We start from the raw sequence: 24,790 nt of genomic DNA on the forward strand, positions 1-24,790 counted from the left end.
GAAAAAAATATTCAATTCTACAAAGTGTTGCCCCCCAACGACAGCTGAATATCACATATAGGTTTTGTAATTATATAATGCGCTACAATGAAAAGCCGAAAATTCCCTAGACTCATAAGAATATCTTATTTTGATGTTATAATAAAACTTTGAATCAAATTTAAAACAATTTTATTTATGTCAGGTTTGGTATAATATGAATAAAAATTAATTTAGAATATTGGCTTTTGACATGAATTGTGCGTAGATTAGGTTGGTAAACATTACTTTATTTGTCCTTATTCATACGTCAAAAGTCCATTTAATGAAATATCAAATTTTGAAATGGCTCCAATAAACTTAAAACGTATTAAAACTCATTTAACTTTATTCAAAACTATGAAAGGTAACATTTTAAAAAATTAAAATACACATAGAATTTAGAAAATGTAATACTCAAGTTTAAAAACGCCCAATCTTTTTAATTTGGGGGATGGGGGGTGAAGTTGGTTACAAAATCTCAATATTTTTTGTGGAGGGAGGGGGGGGGAAGAATATTGAAAACAAAAATCTTATAAAATCCAAGGAAATAGAACAATCAGAATTAGTTCAGAGGTTTTGGTGGAAAATTTTTAGTTGGGGTCATTTTTTTTTGGGGGGGGGGGGGGGTGGGTAATCACTCTCTCTCTCTTGCACGTCTTTGTTCAAGTCAAGGATTTAAACTTTTTAGGTTGAACTGAGCCAGCTTTACAGAACATTGCCCTGAAAATAAATAAAATTATTATTTGTTTGTCAAGAAAACAAGGATGACAACATCCATACAAGCTAGGCTCCATTCAATCCTACATTAGCAAATGTTGAATAACAACCTACTTAATTCAAAATTTTATTAAGAAGTCTGAAAGATAGTTCCAGAAATAATTTATCAGTCTTAGAAGTATAATAATTTTATCTAAAAATAGCAGTTTCATCCTTATATAAAAGTAAAAGGATCTATGGTACTTATATGGTTCTCTTTTACAATGTAGCTTTGCAGAGTTTCTGAGAAGGTTTTTAACTATTTTGGGGAAGATTCCACCAAACTCTCAAGAGAAATTGTCAAAAAATATAAAAATATAATTCTCGAAGTATACTAGATTCTTACTCGACTTCTCTTCCTACAAGGGTGTCCAAACTATACGTTTTTAAAACTACAATTGAAGGGCTCTTATCAAAGTCGCTTTTTGATCATAAGTTAACACATGGATATAAAATTGACCTGGGTATCTTGATGAAGAACCAGTAGACTATCTCTAGAAAGCTGACCAGACTGAAGCCAAGGAAAAGACCAAAGAGTCCACCAAGGTTAGAGATAAAGGTGAACACAGAATATCTGGCGGATCTCTCATATGCTAAGATTGTATTTAAATTCATACATGTATTAGGGTTGGCCAATCATAGACAGGGTAACCATATGGTAACTAGACTTTACTTTTAAAAGTAAAAAGTAACCTATTCTACCAAATCTCAGGGATAAGGGATGGGAAACCTGACCGAAAATTAGGTCTCAGCCTCCTTTTTTTAAGTGATGGAGCAACTTTTCTTTTTTGCCTATAAAATCAACTTATTGCCTCCAGTTCCTTATTGGCTGTAGGCCAATATCCAATAGCCTGAAACTTGCTTTTAGCATAAAACAATTAATTAATAACCAACGATGCCTCCAGTTCCTTATAGGGCGAATATAGGTTCGATATGATATGAGCTTATATCAAAGGTGCCATTACATACTTTTAGAATATCTATGCCAAATTTAAAAATTCAAAAAAATCCTTAAGTAGATTTTGCAATTTTCTGTTTCAATTGAACATATAATAAATGAGATTGCCGACAAAATCGTTTATTTTAGCCCTTTACAAGACTTTTTTTTGACTATTTTGCTTAAGTTTGATTGACTATTACATTGGCACGCACCTTAAAAGATAATTTAAATGTTTATTATTTTAGATTATATACTAGTTTATTTAATTTTTTAAAAAGCATAAAAATAATTTGCGTAGAAAGGCGTCAGGAGTATTGACAGGGTAAATAATACGTCTTAAAGTTTATTTTCGGTACAGAGATCTTTGATTAATTCATGATGATATAAACAACTCTTCTGTACGCATTTTCAACACACACACACACGGCCACTAAAAAACAGGGATTTGAAATCATTCTTCCTCCAAGAAAATTTTATCGATTAATTTTTTTTCTTTTTACATTATTTGATGTTTTTTTTAACTTTTAAATAATTTAATTTATGAAGGTAGAAGGAGGGTATATTTACCCCTGATTAATTGGTTTCCACGTTATTACGACTATCATTTAACAAAAGCTTTTTAATTCAACCTTGCCACGAAGCCTTGTGTGATGCTAGGGTGTTTGAGTTCTTAGGGAACCACACTAATTCCAAATTTTTTTTTCGAGATTAACGGGTTTTAAGCTATAAATAGACTTATACAATTGAATATATCAATATTTTTAAGTTATTTATAATCTATGGAATTGCACCTTTGATATAAGCTCATATCATATCGAACCTATATTCGCCCTTTATTGGCTGAATTAATTATTAAAGGGCGAATATAGGTTGGATATGATATGAGCTTATATCAAAGGTGCAAGTATATACATTATGAATAACTCGAGCAAATAAAGATATTCCATTGGATAAGGCCGTTATAGCTAAAAACCTAGCCAATTGGGCTAATTTGTGACGTCAGAGGAGTGGTTCCCTAACATATTCAAATACCCATATTCACAACAGGATGCGTGTAGAGTTTGCCTAAATACTGTTGTTATTTTGCAGTACAAATAAATGAGAAAAAGGTTTCGGGAATTAATCAGGGGTAAATATACCCTCCTTCTACCTTCATACAAAATATATAAAGTAAAATATTTAAAAGTTAAAAAAACATCAAATAATGTAAAAAGTAAAATAAAAAATAATCAATAAAATTTTCTTGGAGGAAGAATGATTTCAAATCCCTGTTTTTTGTGGCCGTGTGTGTGTGTGTGTTGAAAATGCGTAATCAGGGATGTTTATACCATCATGAATTAATCAAAGATCTCTGTACAGAAAATAAACTTTAAGACGTATTATTTACCCTAGTCAATAGTCCTGACGCCTTTCTACGCAAATTATTTTTATGCTTTTTAAAAATTAAATAAACTAGTATATAATCTAAAATAATAAACATTTAAATTATCTTTTAAGGTGCGTGCCATTGTAATAGTCAATCAAACTTAAGCAAAATAGTAAAAAAAAGTCTTGTAAAGGGCTAAAATAATCGGTTTGTCGTCAATCTGATTTATCATATGTTCAATTGAAACAGAAAATTGCAAAATCTACTTAAGGATTTTTTTTAATTTTTAAATTTGGCATGGATATTCTAAAAGTATGAAATGGCACCTTTGATATAAGCTCATATCATATCGAACCTATATTCGCCCTTTAAAGCAAACATAAATTTTCTGCTATCAGAATGACAACAATATAAATGACATTCAATCACATCAACTTATTATTATTAGTAGCTACTCTATAATTCACAATGTTCGTCCGTTTGTCCGTCTGTCCGTCTGAGACAGAATAGGCTCCTATTAAAGCTCCTATTAAAGATAGACAGCTGAAATTTTTTGACAACATTCCTATTATTAAGGAGCACAATTAACTATAAAACATCAAGGGCGGTCGGACCGCTTTTTGTCAGGTTTTAGGCTATTTTTGTATTTTTCACATTTTTCTCCATATCTTAAGTGTTTATGGTCCGATTTAAAAATTTTTTCAGTTATTGATATCAAAATTAAATTTCCTGTCGTTTACAGTAAACAATCATGACGGCCAAACTGCCATTTTGCAGGTTTTAGGTTTTTTTTGTATTTTTCACATTTCCACCATATCTTCAGTGTTTATGGTCCAATTTTCAAAATTTTTTCAGTTATAGATATAAGAATTAAATTTCCCGTCATTTAAAGAAAACAACCATGACGGCCAGACTGCCTGTTTGCAGGTTTTAGGCTATTTTTGTATTTTTTCACATTATTCTCCATATCTTCAGTGTTTATGGTCCGATTTTCAAAATTTTTTTTAGTTATAGATATCAAAATTAAATTTCCCGTCGTTTAAAGAAAACAACCATGGCGGTCAGATTGCTTTTTATCAGTTTTTTGGCTATTTTGATATGTTTTACACATTTTCCCATATATTTAGTGTTTTTGGTCCAATTTTCAAACTTTTTTGGGATATCAGTATCAAAATAATTTTTTCCATTGTTATGAGAATATTTTACGTAATCTACTTTGACCGTCGTCATCATTGAAAATAAAACAAGGTTTTGTGTTTATTTTCTCCAATAAATCTATTCTTGTTTTTAATAAATACACTTTAAATCTACTTTTATGTATTTCCATCCACGATTTTTTGTGCTTCACTAATTATGGATGTTGTCATCCTTTTTAAATCTACACATTAATAAATGTCCATATAGCAAAACATAAACAGAGAGATCGTTTTTTGAAGACTGAGTAGGATTCAACATTTTATACTTTAGAACAATGTGAAAAACTCATGTCTTTAGACAATTTAAAAGTAATATTTCATGTGGAATTGATAACCCACCTAAATGATTACAAATACAAAACTAGTTCAATATGTAAATAAAAGTGTACTGTGTTTTGTTAAAAAAAATTTTCATTAATTTTGGTAAAAATTATTGCACACTTAATTGAACTTTTCTGTTAATTTTTAACGTAAAATTAATTTTTAAAATAATTCTTAATTTATATGTATGCTTTAGAACAATTAGTTGATAGAATGTTACCCATGTACTTATTCAATTCTACTTAATTTATTTATTAAAGCTGGGGGGCTAAAGCGGTGTTTATTTCTATATACGAATTTTGGGGTGAAGTAGATCCCCCCTTAAAATGTTTGAAAATAAATCAGATTTAACCAACTCAAAAAAACTCATTTTTAAAATGGGGGGGGGGGGGGGGTTACAAAGTAATGACCATCTTAACGTGATTTTACTTAAAGCAACTAATATATTGGTTGTTTAAAAAGTTTTTATTATATTTTATGCTAAGTGGAATCAACTACCTGAATTCTATTCTATACTTTTTTTCTTTGCATTATATAATAGCTATTTCATCATTGTTCATAGTTTTCAAATCTAACTACTGCGTCATCCCGTAACTGGTTTTTTAGGCCTAGTTGGAAAATAGGCCTGGAATAATATTTTCTTACGTTTCCCATTCCTTATCCCTGAGTAATCTATTCTACCAAAACTATACGCCAATCAAAACTAAAATAATAATGATAAACTATATGTTAAAGGATAAGTAAAATTTTAATTGCTAAAATTGTCTTAAGGTTGAGGTCAAATAGTTCCTTCTTGATGAACCATTCCTTATCCCTGATTTAAATAAGTTAGTTACCAATTGCAGTTGACTGAGCAAAGTAGACATTCAAGATGGCTAAATCTTCCTTAAAGGCATCATAGTACACATCCTCCTGAATAAAATATATGCTTTTAGAATTACAAGCAACTAAGCCTCTTACAGCTAGTGACTCGGTATTTAATAGGCATAGAAATCTTCCCAAGACCTGAGATACAAACCTTAAAAGAAGAACTAAATTAGTTTTGCAGTTATTTAAATCTTAATCTCTACACAAAAAAACCTTACTATTTTATGTTTTAACTAGCGGCTTCGCCCCTAGCCTCTAGGGGCTTTGCTCCAAGAGGTAATTTTAAAAAAATTAAAAATTTATGTCTTTTTGAAAAAGTTGAGTTAACACAAATGTTTCTAACCTGAACAAAGTTTGTAAAAAGTTCTTCAATCTTCATTTTAGTGGAGAAGTACTTAGGTCTCATTTGAAACATAAGGTCATTGTTCAGGAATTCTGTATCATTCACATCATCATATACCATCTTTAAAGAAATAACAATTAATTTTAATATTAAACTGTTTTTAAACTATTTTTGAAAGGTGTATCAAAAATATTCTTTGACACCTGTAGAATCATACTGCAAAGCCAAAAATGAGAACAATTGCCCACATCAATTTCTATTAGGATTTTAAAGTTTATTTTTTACTATGGATTAAATAATTTTTACTGAATTGTGATGTTTCTTCCCTTTGTAGGTAAAATACTCAGCTTTTAGAGTGTCTTGCTTCGTAAATATTGTATGCTAGTATACAGTAAAGTTAGGTCTTTTGATTTAATCTATCAATACTAATTAAAAGTTTATTTTTACAATATATCAATGAATTAACATAAAAATGTTTCATGTCTATTATACATTAAAACACATAAAAATTGGCTGTAAAGGGTTAAATAAATTAAGATGGATGAACTGAATTTTAGTTTCCAAAAGTGTGCATAGCTTCCGCGTCCTATCTCAATATTTGCTTCTAGCTAAAAAAAGCTTCAAACTTAAAAAAAAAATCAAAATTTGGAAAATTTAAATTTTTGAATGTATAATGTACAAATCGTTTATACATTAAATCGCTTTTCCATTTGACCGGAGTCGCCGAAAATAGGGTCTGCAATAATTGGGTTATCTGCTGTACACTTTAGGAAACTAGGTCTCGAATAAGAAATCCATTTTCAGCTGATCTTAAGATGACAACAAATGTTTATGCAATACAACAAATTTATTTTTGTCACATATACAAATATGATATAAAATAAGATTATTCAAACATATTTTTAAAATATTTTTAAAAATTATGTATCTTTTATGAGTAGGGTTTTCATTCTTTTCATTTTTATTAAATAAAATTATTTAACTACGTTTGAAATAAGTCACGTTGTGAAAACACTTTTTCGGAAATTATAAAAAAATGAAATGAAAGAAGATTTCTTATTGGTTTAAATTCAGCATTATGTTTTTTATTGTATTATGTCAGATTTTTTAATGAAATTTATTGTTTTAGAAAAAAAATTATTTCCATTGAACAGAGTAATGTTTTTTTTATTGTATCAGTATAAAGTGAATTATATAAAATTGTTCACTACAATATAATAAGTTACAATATTACACGAAGTAAAAAAATACCTCATAATCTGGTCAACATGACCAGAGCAACAGTAAAAATTAATTTTTAAATCCCCCCAAAAAGTTTATTGGGGACTTAATTCAAATTTTGGCTCTGCAGTCTGATTCTATAGGTGTCCTAGTATATTTTTGACCCCCTATCCAAAATTAGTTTAATATAGTATGCAAGCTTACGTATGTCAGGATATACATGGCCTCTTGGGTAATGATTAAAAACCACGGCCTCTAGACTTGTCATATGTTTAAGCACTTGGATGTAGGATTATAGAAACCTACTTTCAAAATATCAGGGTGTGTAAACAATAGCCATGCTGCTGTTCTAGATCTACCCAACACTCAGCACAACTTCGACTATTTCTATATTATTTGTGATAAGTATGTATGCTTTGTATATTTAGTACAGTCCATTAGTCCACCAATAGGATAACATAGTGCACAGAGGACTAATGAACCTTTGATTATAAATGTACTTGTTAAATTACAGACAACTAGAAGCAACTTATAACTAGAAGGCTCTTGGGCATTAAAAACACTCTAATAAGCAAACATTGTTAATTGAATATATGAATGAATGAATATATATTTTCGAATCTACATTTGATAAGATTACAATCTTATAAAAATTTATAATTTATATTAAATGCAGACCATGGTCAACACCCTCCTATGATATGCTTCAATCAGTGGAGTCTTACAGTTGACCAGGTTCAAATTTACAGGGCTACAGTTTAAAGTGCTTTAAAGCTACACCAAGCTTAAGAAAACCAGCAGGCTTCCAATGAGATAAACCTACTTTTACTGATAATTTCATTTTTTTATTGTGTTAGAGTATTTTTTAATTAAGTCAAGTTTTTTTGATGTAGGTCTATATTTTTTACTTTAAAAGTGTATTATTTTATAGTGTATTTTTAAAGTGTAATTTTTTTATGTAAAGTATTTTTTTAAGTGTTTATTTAGCAAATTCTTGTTGCGTAAGAAAGAAATAAAATGTTATTTCATTTAAAATGAATTATTATTTATGAAAATAAAGAAATATTTAACATTTTTATTAAGGAATGTACTTTACATAAATATATTTATTTTCTGTGTGTATCCATTTCTCTTTCGATGTTCAAGTTACTTCTGGAGCTTCTAATCAAGGCTTGTCCTGCAGACAAATAATGTGCATCCCTAACAATTTTAACATTCTTTTTTGGGATTGTTCTAATTTTAAAAAGTTTGATTTTGTAAGAGTAAGAGTAGATAGTCTGATTAGCAGCGGATTGGGCATATTGTGTTTATATGTTGACCAGATATGAAAAAAGAAGTGTGGGATTGTTTTACTTGTTGGTCTATGTAGTTTTTTTTATAAGATTTACTATTTCAGTTTGTATATCATAATATTTTTGTTTTATGTTTATTTTACTAATTTTACCTTTTGTGTTTGTGAGTTGATCTGAGAACTTTTGAAAAAATTGTTAGCAAAAAAATTTAGTTTCATTTTGAAATGTGTTTAATTTAGTCACGCACTAGTATCACATTTTTAATTATTTTAATGTTTGCACAGAGAGACATGTTCTCTCTATGACTGCCTTTCCTCAACTGATATATGTTACCTTGGCAGAATGTGCCCATGCTGCAATATTACCCTGAATACCAGTTCTGCACAGGGGGCTTAGATTGAAATGTCTTGAATTGCACTCACTAGATACATAACTGATTCAGTATTTTAAAAAGATGAAATGATCAAATAAATAAACTCAGAAGAATCAAAAGAATTTGTGAGAATAGGGAAGAATTTGTGAGGATAAGCTATATTTTGGTAGAATTAGATAGAATATGTTAGAATAAGAAAGAATTTTTAAGGATTAGGTAGGTTTTGGTAGAATTAGGAAGAATTTCAGGGATTAAGGGTGTTAATAGAATTAGTAAGATTATGTGAGAATAAGAAAGACTTTGTGAGAATAAGATAGATTCTGGTAGAATTAGGAAGAAAGAGATTCAGTGAGATTTACATGGTCCAAAACGTTTTATACTTATAAATTATTCACCTATGTAAATAAAGTTATGCCACATGTACCTGAATCTGGCTGATGACAATGTAGTTTCATATACAGTTTCAGTACAGCTCTGTAAGCACTGTCCACCACACTCATCATCACTGTTCAAGTTTTCTATAAACTCCTTAGCTGTCCAGGGTTCACAGATAGGCCATGATCCAACTGTAAAATTGAATTAAAATTTAATGTGTAATTAATATAGTTCTATGTCAGTACACTTTTTGCAAATCAGTTAGAATCTCTGAATAAAGAACTGGATCTGAAAAGGAGCAATGTACGTTATGCAATGCAGGAATTAGGTAAATTAGACATTTGACATATATTGCTCCTATATTTTAGTATTTGCTTAGAATTTGATTGGTTAGGGTTGTTTAAAAGCTGATTATTATCATAACCTTTAGGTAGAAACCAGGGTATACACTCAAACAGAGCTGAATTTTTCAACATTCCACACTCCATTTTGCAGTTAGAATAAGAATATTCCTAAAGCATTAATATTTAATAAAGTTATATTGTAATATTTTTAAAATTAAAAATGATGTAAAATTGTAACTATAATTTTTAGATAAAATAGCGACTTTGAAAAGGGTAAGGTTTTTCTCTCCAGTAAAATAACATCCCCTCTTCTCAGGCTGAATGCCCCTTGTATCTAAATATTTAATGTGATAAGTAACAACAAACAAGATAAATTTTAAAATGTATGTGATAGTATTAAAATATAGATATTACCATCACTAGTATCAAGGATAAATGCAGATATTTGAATAGTATGGTCTTGTCCAGGGACCAATTCTTGCTTCCTAAATGCAAGAAAGAATAAATAATTTATCCCAATATATTAAACTACTTTTATATGGTTTAGATAAAGACCTTAATCCCATCATAGGAAATTCTTTGGGTGAACCAATGTACACATCAAAACTGTTAGCAGCATCAAAAATTGTTCCAAATTCTGTATTTCCTGATGCCTTTAATACACTTTTATATTTAGAAAATAAAACTAAGATGCCTAATTAACTAAGCATGTTAGTTAAATGGACTATAATAATTTAAAGTTGGAATTACCTGATCTAGGATTATTGTTAGACCATTCTGCTTTCCTACTTTTGGTGTTAAAGTAGTTAAATCAACATCACTGTCAGTTTCATTTACTAGAATATCTCTGAAAAAGTTTTATTATAAAAAAAATAATATTTAAATAAAATACAAATATGTTCAAATATGAACCTGGTGTTGACTGCACAACATATACCAATATCTGTAATGACAGGTTTGAAAATTTGTCTACAATCAGTTTCGATACCATAAACAAGGCATTGCTTCAAAAGATTAAACTTTGACAGATCTGGACCATTAAAACAGGGCTGAGCTGAGAGGTGCAACATGTCTAATACCTATAAGGAAAATATTTAAATTTTCAAAATGTTTCATTTAATGTATTGTAAAATTTAAGACTTATCCCATTAGTGCCGAACCGAGCATTAAAACCCGGTTCCAGAAAATGAAAAAAAAAATGGTTTCCAGTCTTCAAATTTCATCATCCTTTTGCAAGCCTCTCATTTACTCCGTTCTTTATCTATTCCCCCCGGAGAAAAGTCTCAGATATGGATCTATGATATGGATAATATGGATCTGCCGCGAAAAAACAGGTGCTTTTGCAAAACGTTAATAACTTTTTTGTTTTTATAGTTGCTGATTTTTTTGTGAAATCTAATGTTTATTGACAAGTACATCTATTTGTGAATTTGTTTTATTCAAATTATTATTTTTTATATGATTTTTTTATCGTTTTTTTAGCCCTATTATGACCCGGTTCGGCATGGCCATAAATACCCGACAGTTTTAAAACCCGCCTCGGTTTTGGTTTTATTACCCGGTTTTAACTTTTCAACCATTATATATTTTTTTATGATTTATTATTCTTAAGCCACCATAATCAGTATACCCTAGTAATCTCTATATGTGTCCTCCAATAGTTTTATGCTCTTTTTCTGATATGTATCATCCAATTTTTATATGTTCTTTTTTTGTGTATGTCAGGTTTTAAAACTTTGATAAACGGGCTTTTTTACCCGAAACGGCAGCCAAAACCGGCCAAAACACTAAATTTGAAATAAATCGCTTTGTATATTACTTTAGCCCTATAGATTACATGAGGTTGTGTAGTTTTCAATTACGGATTGTATCAAAGTTCTAAAAAGTGTTCATCTCACTTTGGGCGTTCAAAAATTACATTTTTCATTTTTTTGTCGAATTAACCGGGTATTTAGAAAAAAACGGGTTTTAATGCCGGCAGGAAACCACCCAAAACAAGTCAAAATACCCGTTGTGCATTTATGGCCATGCTGAACCGGGTTTTTTTTGCAACTTTCCTGTGCACACCACTAGAGCAAAACAAAAAAATTGGAATTCCGTTTTACCATTATAAAGCTTCCCTGAAATTTTCAGCTCGATCGGCCCAAAAAAGTGGCGCTCGGCACTAATGGGTTAAATTGTTAGTACCTTGAAAAAAGTTTCTTCAGACATTTCTTTCAGATAATCTTTGACAAGTTTGGTTAAAGCTGCTGCTTGAAGTTCTACAATTCCACTTCTGGTTGGATTTATAAAGAAATCCAGAAGGGGCAAGTCATGGGATTCAAGATCATGTTTTTCTGGTGTAGGTAAGTCAACACAAGGGAAATCCAATGCTGAAGGCTTGTAGGGAACTGGAGTGTAACCCTTGTACTTGCTCAGATCTATCAACCGTAACGGGTACTTATATGACCCATCATCATTATATCCTACCTCATCAGCTAAAACATTGTATTTGGTTTAAATTTAATGATAATAAGCAATGGAAAAATCAAATCTTTTTAACATACATAATGTTACAGGTAAGACAGAAAGGAAACATTATATTTTAATTGTATCGGAACGCAATCCTAGCCGTTCTCGATATCTTAATCTCAAGCCCTCCGAATGACCAACATGTGAAGTTTACAAATGTGTATTTATTACCATGAAAACAGTGAATCTAAAACAAAAATATAAAAATTAATTACATGATATTAATGGTTTATTATTTTTGTAGATCGAGGTTGCGTGATCTCAATTTAATTAAAAATATAAAATTTCCAAAAAACTTTAAATTGGCACGAAACATATTAAATAGCATCAGAAATTGATAATTTTAGATTCAAATGATCAATAAAATTAAGGAAAATATTCGTATGTCAAAAGTTAGCAGTTAAATGGTCTATTTGTTGAAAAATTAATGTTTTAAATTTCTTCGTAAAAATATACCATACTACGCTTAATATTAAGAATTAAAGATAAATTCTTACCACATTATGATGTCAAACTAAGCAGAAGGCTTATTTGAGATATTCCACACATCAGAGCGCATGTATATTCAAGCAATACATTATTTTCAATCACGTAGCTCTTCACGTGGGACTAATCAAAGGAAAAGTGCGCGTTTCTTTTGTCTGTTTACAAGCCACGCGCCGCGCGGAGATAGCTAGGAATGCCGCGTAACACACTCATTCTCTAGGAAATTTGGTGTAAGGAAACAGGGATTAATGGGTTCGAACTTGCCAGGGAATACAAGAAAAACATACCGAAACACACCCGTCTATTCACTGGGAATCGAACACAATACCTCATCTTTGCAATATGCGTGCAGACAGTGTCCACGAAATCACAATCTCACAACACATAAACCACAAGAGTTTAAAATGTTATGGCTATAAGGCCTAAAATTAATTATGGTAACTCGCGAATACCACAATAACTCAAACCGAGTCCACTACCACATAAGGATAGGAATAAGGAATGGGAAAAGCATTCAATATACATGAATTGCACATTTACCACTCACACATCTCATTATATCATGGCCTCATAATCTCAATAAAATTAGAATTACAGACCATGTAATTGCGAATACATGAATTAATAATCAATAGTACCTAAACTTCAATTAGGCACCTACATAATAAAATAGGTGAATGATTTTTATACTAAAAATCGCATCGATAATTAAATAATCAACTCAAACTTTTTCATCAAAAGAAAGAAAGATTAAATAATGACATTTTTTCTACTAAATCTTTTTGCTAGAAAAGAAAAGTAGAATTTCATAAAAAACTTCTCAATAATTAGCATTGTTTCCAGCGGAAAAATACTCGGGCTTACATCTAAACATTTTTAAGATAAGATAGGTAAGATCCTTAAATCTAACATGTTTTAATAAAATAGATAATTAAATCTAAATAAATATGACCGTAAAAATCATCAAACATCGGAAAATTAAAATTTCATAATTTTAAATCTTCGTGAATCAAAATTGCGTAAAATAAAATTGCAATTGAAATATGCAAATTAAATTACCAAAATAAAACAAAAGCTCAATATAAGAAAAGAACTTTAAAATGCTGAATCTGCAATTTCTCTTTAGGTACATCAGTTCAAAGGTAAATAGTAATAATTTTAATATGCATGTTATATTAAATTATTTATGTGATTATAATAAATCATAAAGAAATATTTAAATGATGTAAAACTCTCATTTTGTTAATTTCTTATCATATCAAATTTCAATCCAACAAGGATAAAAATGTTTATATCTGTGCAGGTACCTAGGAAATTTTCCGCGAAAAAAATCCCTGGTCCCGAAAAGACTTAAATCATTGAAAAAACTTGCGTAAACGTATAAAAAACTTAAGTTTGCATTTCAAATGAAAAAATCTTGCATCGATCTGAAAGTTTAAACGAAATTGTATCAAAATTTGCGTTACTTATAAATCTTAAGAAATGGTTAATTTCTTTTTACAAAAAATAAATACATTGAAGCAGTATTTTAATATATACGATAAAAATGAAGGTAGAGTTAATTTAAAATATGCATAGTTTATCTTAAATTAATTCTGTGGCATTCAGATAAAATAATAATCAATATTTTAATAATACCATACATCGCGTTCGTTATTATAAATGCTTAAACATGAACGAAAAATATATATACTTAGGAAAATAATTGCTAAAGTATTTTCTCAAGGTTTAAAATTGTCCGAAACCGCTAGGTACGTATATTACTACGAATCTCTGCTCTCGGAATGAAAAAAATCTTTACGCGTGGATTAATAGGAATCCCAGCTCCTGGAGTGAACAAAAAAAAACTTTTGTACATGAATTGTTAAGAATCTCTGCCTCCGGAATGAAAGAAAATCTTTGATTTGCTTACAAATTTAAACAAATATCTTGATTTTTTGCGATAATCTTTTAAAATAATAACGAGGAATATCTTAAACATTATCATAATAATATTACATGTTGTGTTCTTTACTTTAATGCATTATTTCATATGAGAATCTGAGAAATAACATTTTTTAAGTAGACGTGAACCATAAAAAATACATTTTTCGAGGTATTTTTATTCTGCAAAAATCATTTGGTAGTTAATATACACGAACTTTTGCTTTTCAAAATCATACTTAAAGAAACAAAATCTTTTTAAAATCTGCTTTAAAAGTCTAAACAGTTTTGTAGAATTTTTGTGCTTAGGTATGAACAATAAAAATTAGTTGAATAATGAATACTTATTCTTTACAGAACCGATTTAGGTTCCTTTCACAAGCTCAACATAAAACTTGCAATATTTTTTCTTTAAAGATCATTGTCACATAAATAGTTTATGTTGTGGATTAGATATGTGTGATTTGAAAAATTTCAATGACTTTCTGGCGGCAACACCCGCCATATTTCCACCCGCCATTGGCAGGCCTCTTACCCTGCGTCGGGCGGCCAGCTTGGCAGCAACCAAGTCGATTCTTGATTCATAACACCACCAGGGCACGTAATAAAAGTGTGGCTGTCATAAAGCTTAGAATCATCTACTGGCTTTTGCCCGGCCGGAACCGAAACTCCCGTCGGCTCTTGTCCGGCCAAGACCGAATTTCTTATCGGCTCTTGCCCAGCTGGAACCGAAACTCCCGTCGGCTCTTGTCCAGCTGGAACCAAAACTCTGATCAGCTCTTGTCCAGCCGGAACCGAAACTCCCGTCGGCTCTTGTCCGGCTGGAACCGAATCATTCAGCGGCTCAACACCCGCCGTAACAAAGTTATCAACGACTACAGTATCGTTACCAATATCATCAGGAATAACTGCAGCACAACTAACATCATTATCAGTAATAACCACGGCAGCACCCGCCGTAGCCAGGTTGTCAACGGCTGCAGCACTAGCAGAACCAAGAGGTTCATCAGCCGCGTTACAAGCAGAACCAACAGGTTCAATAATAGCATCACAAGCAGCACCAACAGTCGGCTGCGGCTGAACATCTGAGCAGACAACATACCTACTCTTTGCTAAACCATTAGCACTAACAGCAAAATATCCAGATCCAAACAGGCTGGAGTAAAGCATGGTTTCTCCTACTGAACGTTCAGAGTAGGGAAACATCGATGGGTGCAGGTGCCCTACGAGCAAATCAACCTGCCCATCAACCAAAGTAAAATCTTCAGGTTTCATATCAAACAAAACAGCTGCCTCCACAGGATTTATGGAGCAGATCGCCTCTTTTGGACCAATGAGAGGCACTACCACAGGTTCTAATATGTGATAATTCTTGTGTCGATCAATTAAACATAGCTTGACCGTCGGGAGACGTTTAACTTCACCGTCAGCTAGAGAAATTCTTGCTGAACGTCCAGTAAAAGGTAACTGAAGTTTATTAACAAGTGACTGGGTTACCATTGTGGTAGTTAAACCAGTGTCCCACATAGCGTTCACTGGGACCTTCTGGCGATTAATGTCAACGACGTCTAATTGTTGTAACATTAACATTAGGTTCGCCTCAGGGGAAGTATGTACTTCATAGACGGCGGCGGCCATATCAACACTCTCATGCAAAAGGTTGTTATGGGCCTGACCACAGTTGTCCACTTTGCAGCCGCCTATTACATCTGCCTTCGGGCAATTCACAGATTTATGCCCTTTTTGCAAACAAATCCAACAGCATCCAGCACTCTCCACAATACTCTTCCTGTCTGACACTGACAGGTCATGAAATTTTGGGCACTTGTAAAGTAAGTGCATCTCACTACAGCCATTAACAAAACATGACTGCTTCATCTTAGATTTACCAGGTTTACCTACGGCGGTAGCGGCTGTCGCAGGGTTACCTTTCTTCTTAGAGGGGGTGTCCATATCAGTCGAACACCTCATTAAAATGGCGCCACGCTGTTCTTCAATAATCTTTAACAGCTTTGGGACGTTTGGGACATCCATCGAGCCCAATGATAAATTGAGCTTATCTTGAAAATCACGTGGCAACTTCTTGGATAACATCTCAAGAAGTATCACAGTCAACCACTGGCTAGTGGTAACTTCATCATCTTCATCATCTTTAGTCAGCTGCTCCAGCTGGCTAACTGCTCCGCCAAACTCTGCTAACACAGTCACAATCTGGTTGGAGTCCGACGGTTTAGACTTCTTCTCCCATTGGTTGAAAAGGCAGAGCATCTGACGTGTTTTGGACTTAAAACGTGCGTCAAGGTAGGCCCACTGAGATTCATGCGATTGAATCTGAATTAACTGGAGTCTCAGCTCTTTATTTTTACAGACCTTTTCACTGCTTAACAATAACTGTAAATACGACGGGTCTTGTCCTACAGTAAGCTTTTTAAAAGTGTCTTTAAAACTTACATAGGAAGCTTCCAGGCCGTCGAAAGATGGAAGAAGACGTTCGTCGACACGATTCATATATCCTGGCGTGAACATAGAACCGGCGACGAACTGTGGTGTGCCAAACGGTGACACAAATGGCGATGCTGTCGAGGCACCCGCCGTCGTCGTGGGTGGCTTCACAGGTTCAAGCTTAACCTCAGCCAGACGTTTCATCAAAGCAGACAAAGTGTTTATAATTGCATCAGGCAAGGGAAAGTATGGCCCTTTAATAACTTTCACAATCTTCAAACATCGATCATAAAGTTCAGCCTGATGGTTAGGCAAATTATCACCAACAACATCAACAACACTTTGAATGTCACTAAGCTCTTCTATAGCATCAAGAGCATCTTTCAAAGAACTATAGTCTTTTTGTACAGTAACTATATCAGAATAAATGTCACTAAACTCATCAAGCTCTTGGATTCTCAAACCAAGCTTGCTAAAACCGACCATGATGCTGTCAAATGTCTCGAACTTGTCATGGACAAGGATTGATTCCTTAGTGAGATGTCTAACATTAAGTTCTGAAGTATCACTGACCAACTTCATCACTCTATTTAGCTCACTGGTTAGGGCATCAACGGCTGGACGCAGCCGCTTACTCAATTGTTCACCTTTATTCTTTTTAGGACCCATAATTGTCACTAAAGTTAACTGTACTGATTATGACTATAATAATAATGTGTGGTAAGGTATCACAACCAACACATTCACAAAACTTCACAGAATGTTCTTAGCTGCATCTGTTCTGTCTTGTTTTCATTGTATCGGAACGCAATCCTAGCCGTTCTCGATATCTTAATCTCAAGCCCTCCGAATGACCAACATGTGAAGTTTACAAATGTGTATTTATTACCATGAAAACAGTGAATCTAAAACAAAAATATAAAAATTAATTACATGATATTAATGGTTTATTATTTTTGTAGATCGAGGTTGCGTGATCTCAATTTAATTAAAAATATAAAATTTCCAAAAAACTTTAAATTGGCACGAAACATATTAAATAGCATCAGAAATTGATAATTTTAGATTCAAATGATCAATAAAATTAAGGAAAATATTCGTATGTCAAAAGTTAGCAGTTAAATGGTCTATTTGTTGAAAAATTAATGTTTTAAATTTCTTCGTAAAAATATACCATACTACGCTTAATATTAAGAATTAAAGATAAATTCTTACCACATTATGATGTCAAACTAAGCAGAAGGCTTATTTGAGATATTCCACACATCAGAGCGCATGTATATTCAAGCAATACATTATTTTCAATCACGTAGCTCTTCATGTGGGACTAATCAAAGGAAAAGTGCGCGTTTCTTTTGTCTGTTTACAAGCCACGCGCCGCGCGGAGATAGCTAGGAATGCCGCGTAACACACTCATTCTCTAGGAAATTTGGTGTAAGGAAACAGGGATTAATGGGTTCGAACTTGCCAGGGAATACAAGAAAAACATACCGAAACATTAATAATACCTTGAATTTTTTTCTTGAAAATTGTAGTCTCACTTAGAGTATTTCTTTTTTTTCTAAAAGCTCCAGCAAAAGTAGTAGTAGTAGTAGTTGTTGTTATTGTTGTAAAAGTAGAAACACATTCATCACTCATACTTTGTAAGTAGATTTCATAGCCAAGCTTGTAACATAGTGGATGTTGGGGATCCATTTCAAATGCAACACATTTCTGAAATTAATCATATTGATTTAAACAGTATTTGTCAGGGAGTAGGTTTATTGAAAATAGAACAGTTAATTAATTAACAAAAAAAACTCAGGAATTGGATGCAAAATAAATGTAATCACAAAAGATCTTTGCCAGTATTGTTTCAGAACCTATTAATAATTTAATATACACTTTATATTATTACCTCATCTGTTTCACAATAAAATCTACATGAACCAATATTTCCATTGACAACATATGTTCCTTGTGTCTAAATCAATTTAAATTTGTTGAGAGTTTTTTTAAAACATAATTTATTAAAAGAATTAAAGACCTGAGGAATAGCAAAGATAGGATTGTTTTTGCAAGAATACCCTGTGTTCTAAAATTATAAAAAAAATATTTTAGGATAACACATTTTGTGAGTAATAATAAAAATTTCAAATTGTTTTATCGAATGAAAATAGTTTTATCTACTTTACACATGAAAGTTATAAGCTTACTGATTCATAATATTCTCCACCAGAGACATGCAAATTGGTTAAGTCTGGATCAGCAACTGTGGCAGTTTTCCAGAGTTTAGTGTCAGGTAAATTAGATACTTAAATAAAAATGTATCCATATGCAAAAATAACAAAATGTTTTACTGCTGATATGGTTCTCCTTTACTATTTAGATTCTCATAGGTCCTGGAAAGTTTTTAAAAACTATTTTGGGGGAGTTAGGTTACATAAACCTTCCAAGAGAAATCACTCCTAAAAAAAGATAAAACAACAATTTGTTTACTTTTTCTTCAATAAATATTGGGGGTTTGCTCCCACTTACTTATCACCGCAAGTGCCCCTAGAGGCCTCACCTCAAGAGGAATAACCATTATTATTGTAAAAAGACAAAATATCAAAGTATTGCTGGAGATGCGACATCTAAATTTCAAATTCTTTGAACGTACAGACAAGATTCTTATAGAAATGCTTCGCATCTAGTTCACTTTATTTATACCCTCTATAAATTAACACAATATAAGACTTTAGTCTAAATATTGATTGACAGTTTATAGCAATTATCTCGCGCACCTTAGGGCATAAGACACAGATAATATGGTCAGCCCTCAGGCAGTTTTAATGTATATGTATGCATTTTCAGGCCTATTATTACCAATATAACACTATATATGGGTAATACTAGCCTATCCATGGTAATCTATATGTGATTGAATATTGTTATATGCTTATATAAAACATTATATCTATTGTTAAAGTAATCATGTAACCATTATGTAAAACTAAGTATACCTACAGCCATAGCTACATTTATGTCACAAGTTTAACATACAAACACCTTATTCAACAGACAAGGACTAGATCCTGGTAAATAGTTGTCTTTATAACTTGCACCTCTTCAAATCAGTCAGTTATTCATTAACTCTTGAACTATTAAGTTCTTCTCTTCTTCTCCTGGCTTAAAGGTAATGATCTTAGTTAATTTAGCATGCATTGTAGTTTAAATTTAGGTTCCTTAGTACTTAGCATGAATTGTGCCTAGGACTTATGTTAGAGGCCTAACACTATGCACAATTAGATGCTTTGGACTTAAGGCAATCTCCTGTCCTACACTACTTATGTTTATTATCTCCTATCCTGTATCTTTCATACTGATTCACTTGTAATTTAAATACACTTTATAAAACTATCTTCCTTCTTATGTACTTGATATACTTATATGATATAGATCAAACATCATAACCAGCCATTTCTTAATTTAAAGCAATATAATACTGTGCGTGGGTATTTGTTGAACAGCCACAAGTTCAACCAAATTTGTATTATACTTGTGGGAATAAAAGGAAAAGCATTCTTCACTGACAAGCCGACTTTGAGAATGTCTATGTGTATTGCAGTAAAAGTAGGATTTAAGTAGTACTCATAGAAGAGCGATCTCCATACCACAGATTTTGGACAAGCGCCCCATTCGCACAACCATTGCTTTGATACTAATGAGCATCCATTGCATTATAACAAGTAAACCCCTGACACCCAAAAAATATAAAATCTCGTAGTGCATTCTGGGAACCTGGCCTATTATCTATAAACAAATTCCCAGTAGAAATGAAAATTTAATTCGGAATCAGATGTTAAAGTTAAAAGCAACTATAAAAAGAAAGAAAAATATATAGGTATAGCTTAATAGCATGCAAGAAAATCTCTTTTTGTCACAGCCTTACAGTCACAAAGAAAAGTAATTTCTACTATTGCTAATCTAAATTGATGGTGTTACCTTCCAGTGAGTCTACCAACTCAGTTGTGCTATAAAAATAGCAACTGTTTTGATGAAAAATTGCACTTTTACATTGTATGTAACCCAACTGGTTGCTGTGTGCGCAGTAGGCAAAGCAATCAACTGCTGTTTCTCCAATTGTCTGTTTAGGACCAAAATGAATGCCACTGAAGTAAGCAAAACAAAAAAAATCATGTTGTTGTAGTATCTTAGTAATTTAATCATAAAGTTTATAACCTACCTGGTACCATCAATAGATCTTTTGGTTATCACATGATCCAATCTAAAATAAGAAACAATATTAATAAATGCAATATTTTTTATAGAATTTGATCCAAGACCTAAACACATCTCTGTTGGATTGGTCAATTAATAGATTCAGTAACATACTATGTTTTCCATGTTACGTCCCAAAGATTATGAATTACATCAAAAACTTTTTGATTGTTCGATAAAAATATTTTTGATGTTAATTTTGTACTTGATAAAACTTATTTAATCATTGAATTGTTTTTCATAAAAGCAAATTTGTTAAACATGTTAAAGTAAGACTCTTTATAATTCTTTTAATTGATTCTAATTGATAACATGATAAGAAGTCTTTTTTCTATATAGAATCTAGACTTACTTCTCTGATGTATCATTTTGTTCAGTTAGGTTTGCACATGCAATGACATTAGACCTCACCAGATCCTAAACAATGTAGAAAAGCTTGAATTTTGGAGAAAAGACAATAACATTCACTTTGTCTATGTTTACTAATTTGCTTCAACACTTACCTTTGCTGTCAAGTCTGGGTCAGGGGAAAGAAATGCTTTCACAAGGCTCAATATGCTAAAATAATATTTATTTCAATGAATATAGACAGCACATTGATACTGGTTTAAGTATTAGATACCTGATAGTTTTAGGCTTAATATCAAATTCCTCTTCATTGAACATATCATGGAAAAGTTTTACATTTTCCATAGAATCTTAAAATAAATTTATTAATTCTTATTAATAATTAATGAAAATATTTTTCATACCTTTTTATTATTGATTAGGAATTGCGATATTGATAAGGATTACTTTTACCTGTGAAATTAGCAAGTCGAGCTTGATTAGCAGATTTCCATTCTTGAAAAAGCTTTTCCATTTTAGTCTCCATGTTATCTGTTCTAAGTCCTTTACTGCAGATTGTTACTAAAATAAAAATTTTCTTATTATTTATTATAATAAAATTGATTTTTCATTCTTCCAACCAGTTTTTTTTATAAGGAATGTTAGTCAGCATTTAGTAACCTGTTGGGAAATCTAGTTCATCAATTTGCTTGGCTGTTGTTTGTATTGAGGTCAAGACAGGATTGTTCTCTCTATCAAGATACAGCTTATTGGAGAGGAAGCATATCAAACCTATTATAAATAAATGTTTATTTTGTCATCAATTAGATTTCTATAATAAAAACTTTTACCTCCAAATATTATGACAATAACTGCCCAACACAGCCTAATAAAAATCTAATTTACAGTAATAATTCACCTACATATAATATTGTATTTTTTCAAAATATATTCAATTATCTACACCTGTCAAGAAGTTTTTCAGCTTTGAATATGTAGACCAATCCATGGATAGTGGTTGAGTCAATAAAGTCCCCAAATGCTTTAGAGCCTCGTCCCATATTTACACCTAGTAATAATTTATAAAAATTTAATTATATTTGCATTTCAATCTTATTTTTAAGAGTAGATTTTTTACAACTTAATATACATACCAACATAATATATTGGGAATTCTATTGTGTTCTACTTCTAAGGTAGTCTAATAAATGGTGTTTTCTTATCAAAGAGTCTATTTAAGAATCTACAAAAGGAAATTATTAAAAGAAAATTCATTAATGAATTCAAAAAAAAAGATTAGTAAGATTACAAAATAGTAATCAACTTCAGAATTTTTCATTTCTTGAAGATTTGAAATTAGTATTAGAAGATTTTTTTCAAAATCTATTTGATGCAACAAAAACTGCCATTTTGAATAATTGATATAGTTTAAGAATAGACACAATGGTCTTAAATTTTGTCAGCTTTCATTTTGAAAATAGACAGTGAATACACTAAGGATAATCTAAACAACCTAAGCTTTGTCTTCATTAAAAAATATCATTTCAAAACTTTTTCAATGTAAGATTGTCACTTTTAGTGAAAAAGCACAAATTTCATAAGACAAATTTTTATAAAATATAATGGATGAATGAAGAATATGGTATTCAACTGTTCTTTAATTATAGAATCTATTTATGTTGTTAATTACTTGACCTGTTCACCTCAGGGTTAGTTGAGGACTGGTGTAAACAATCTTTAAAGAAATATTTAATATTTGCCTAAGCATTGTTATAGCATGTAACACTCATATAATCTACCTTTTCAACACATTACCAAGTACTATAAAAAATCTTGAATTTATTATAGGTTTTGTTTTTAATATTATAATGATTACTAACATCTTGGGGATGGAGGGTAGTAAAATAGCCAAAAACCATCTAGGACTTAGATTTGTGATAGAATAGTCTTAAGTATTCCTAAGTCCAGTTGGAAGCTTCCCTAAAATTGAAAACTAAAGATCTTTACTGACAAACACAAAAACCTCAAAACACTATAGGATATGAAAACAAAACTTTGACCAAAAAGTAATTATTTTTTTTCTTACAGTTGCATAAATGTTACTTAATGGGTAGGTAGTTTTTTTTTTCATAGAAAGCTCATAATCTAAAAGTCTAGGACATTCAAAAGGGGAGGGTATTAAAGTAGATATCTCATGAATCATAAATTAAAAATTTATATAATAAATACATATAATATTACTAGATAATTCATATGATCCTGTATTGAAAAGCAAAAGGGCTCTGTTGAAATCTCTTATGAAATGTAATCGTAATCAGTCTGGACACAAGTTATGCTTATGGGCTGTGTTATTCGTTGAAATTATATTTGAATAATATCATAAGTAACTGAATTATAGTGACAATTTAAATTTATTTTTATATGTTGTGTAGACACATACACTTATAGCGATGCCAAACTAGTTTAATACACGAAAAGATTGTTGCGTCTTCATAAGTTTGAAATTTCATAAACTATTTTCTTCTATATTTTTTGTATTTAAATGCATAATATGTTTTTGATTATTAATTTTGTTTTTATATTATAACCTTATGATTGGAAGGTTATCACACTTTCAATAATAAAGTAATTCCTTATGGATCAAGTCTTTGTTTTGTTTAAACAATAGGTTAGGTTGTTTGAAATATAAGTCGCCTTTGCCCATCGGGGCTTAATCTGACACTATCTGTCTTTTAATATGAAATAATTAAAGTGCATTAGTGTCCTTTATCATATTGAATATTTATTGATATTTTCCAATTATTTCAAGAAATGAATAGAGTTTCCAAGTAATAGCTATGCATTTAAGTAATTTTGAAAAAAATTATAAAATAAAATTTATTATAATTGGAAAAAGACTACCTGTAAAAGTTCAAAGTTATTTTCTTATCTTTATATCCCAGTTAATTTTTTGTTCCAATTAATCACTTTGAATAAAGAAAAATTATAGAGAAAGTTATCTTCTTTTATATAGTTCTAGTTGGTATAGTGTAAATAAGAAGAATATCTATAATTTAATTAACTTTCTACAAATTTTGGAATGTGCAGTCTTTTTAACATTATGTAAATTTATAGGTTTTATAAATAATAAATTATGAAAAAAACCTTCAAAACCTTATAACAAATTATCCAAGTAAATTGAATTGATTATACATTTTCAATGACGTGGATTGAACTTGGTTTGCCAATTTAATGAAAATAATAACAATACATATTCCATAAAAAGCTATCAAAAATTATATGAATACTTAATGTATTTCTCAACATATTACATGAAATTATACAAATTACATGTAAGGGTAATGTTCAATGTTTATTTATCCACCCATGAAAGTTTACTTTTCTACTTCAACGAGACTTGTTTAAAAACTGAAATAGATTATTCAAAAATCATAATATAATTCA

The 24,790-nt window shown here is 30.9% G+C and overlaps 1 protein-coding gene across 1 annotated transcript; it reads right to left on the reverse strand.

The window, feature by feature from the left end:
• Nucleotides 1–683: 683 nt before the first annotated feature.
• Nucleotides 684–22,411, reverse strand: LOC145325571 (uncharacterized). The gene is made up of 19 exons (XM_080168542.1): nucleotides 22,313–22,411; nucleotides 22,198–22,232; nucleotides 22,028–22,138; nucleotides 21,821–21,928; nucleotides 21,642–21,717; nucleotides 21,523–21,577; nucleotides 21,372–21,436; nucleotides 20,985–21,026; nucleotides 20,744–20,772; nucleotides 11,603–11,892; nucleotides 10,328–10,494; nucleotides 10,166–10,262; nucleotides 9,496–9,583; nucleotides 9,121–9,262; nucleotides 8,657–8,744; nucleotides 5,811–5,930; nucleotides 5,437–5,512; nucleotides 1,238–1,370; nucleotides 684–741 (listed from the first exon to the last, which is right to left on the reverse strand). The coding sequence occupies exons 1-19, from the start codon at nucleotides 22,405–22,407 to the stop codon at nucleotides 684–686; spliced, it is 1,875 nt and encodes a 624-aa protein (XP_080024668.1). The 5' UTR covers nucleotides 22,408–22,411.
• Between the last annotated feature and the right edge of the window lie 2,379 nt (nucleotides 22,412–24,790).

The sequence above is a fragment of the Acartia tonsa genome, chromosome 8 (genome assembly GCF_053477335.1).
Source record: "Acartia tonsa isolate MP-2025a chromosome 8, ASM5347733v1, whole genome shotgun sequence".
Lineage (NCBI taxonomy): Eukaryota > Metazoa > Arthropoda > Copepoda > Calanoida > Acartiidae > Acartia > Acartia tonsa.

Bases quoted from the DNA above. Each gene is read 5' to 3' on its own strand.
- LOC145325571 (XM_080168542.1), bottom strand. From the start codon at position 22,407: ATGGGACGAGGCTCTAAAGCATTTGGGGACTTTATTGACTCAACCACT. The intron at 21,437-21,522 runs GTAAGTGTTGAA...TACATTGTTTAG, and splicing joins ACCCAGACTTGACAGCAAAG to GATCTGGTGAGGTCTAATGT. The intron at 9,263-9,495 runs GTTATGATAATA...TCAATTTTACAG, and splicing joins ACCCTGGTTTCTACCTAAAG to TTGGATCATGGCCTATCTGT.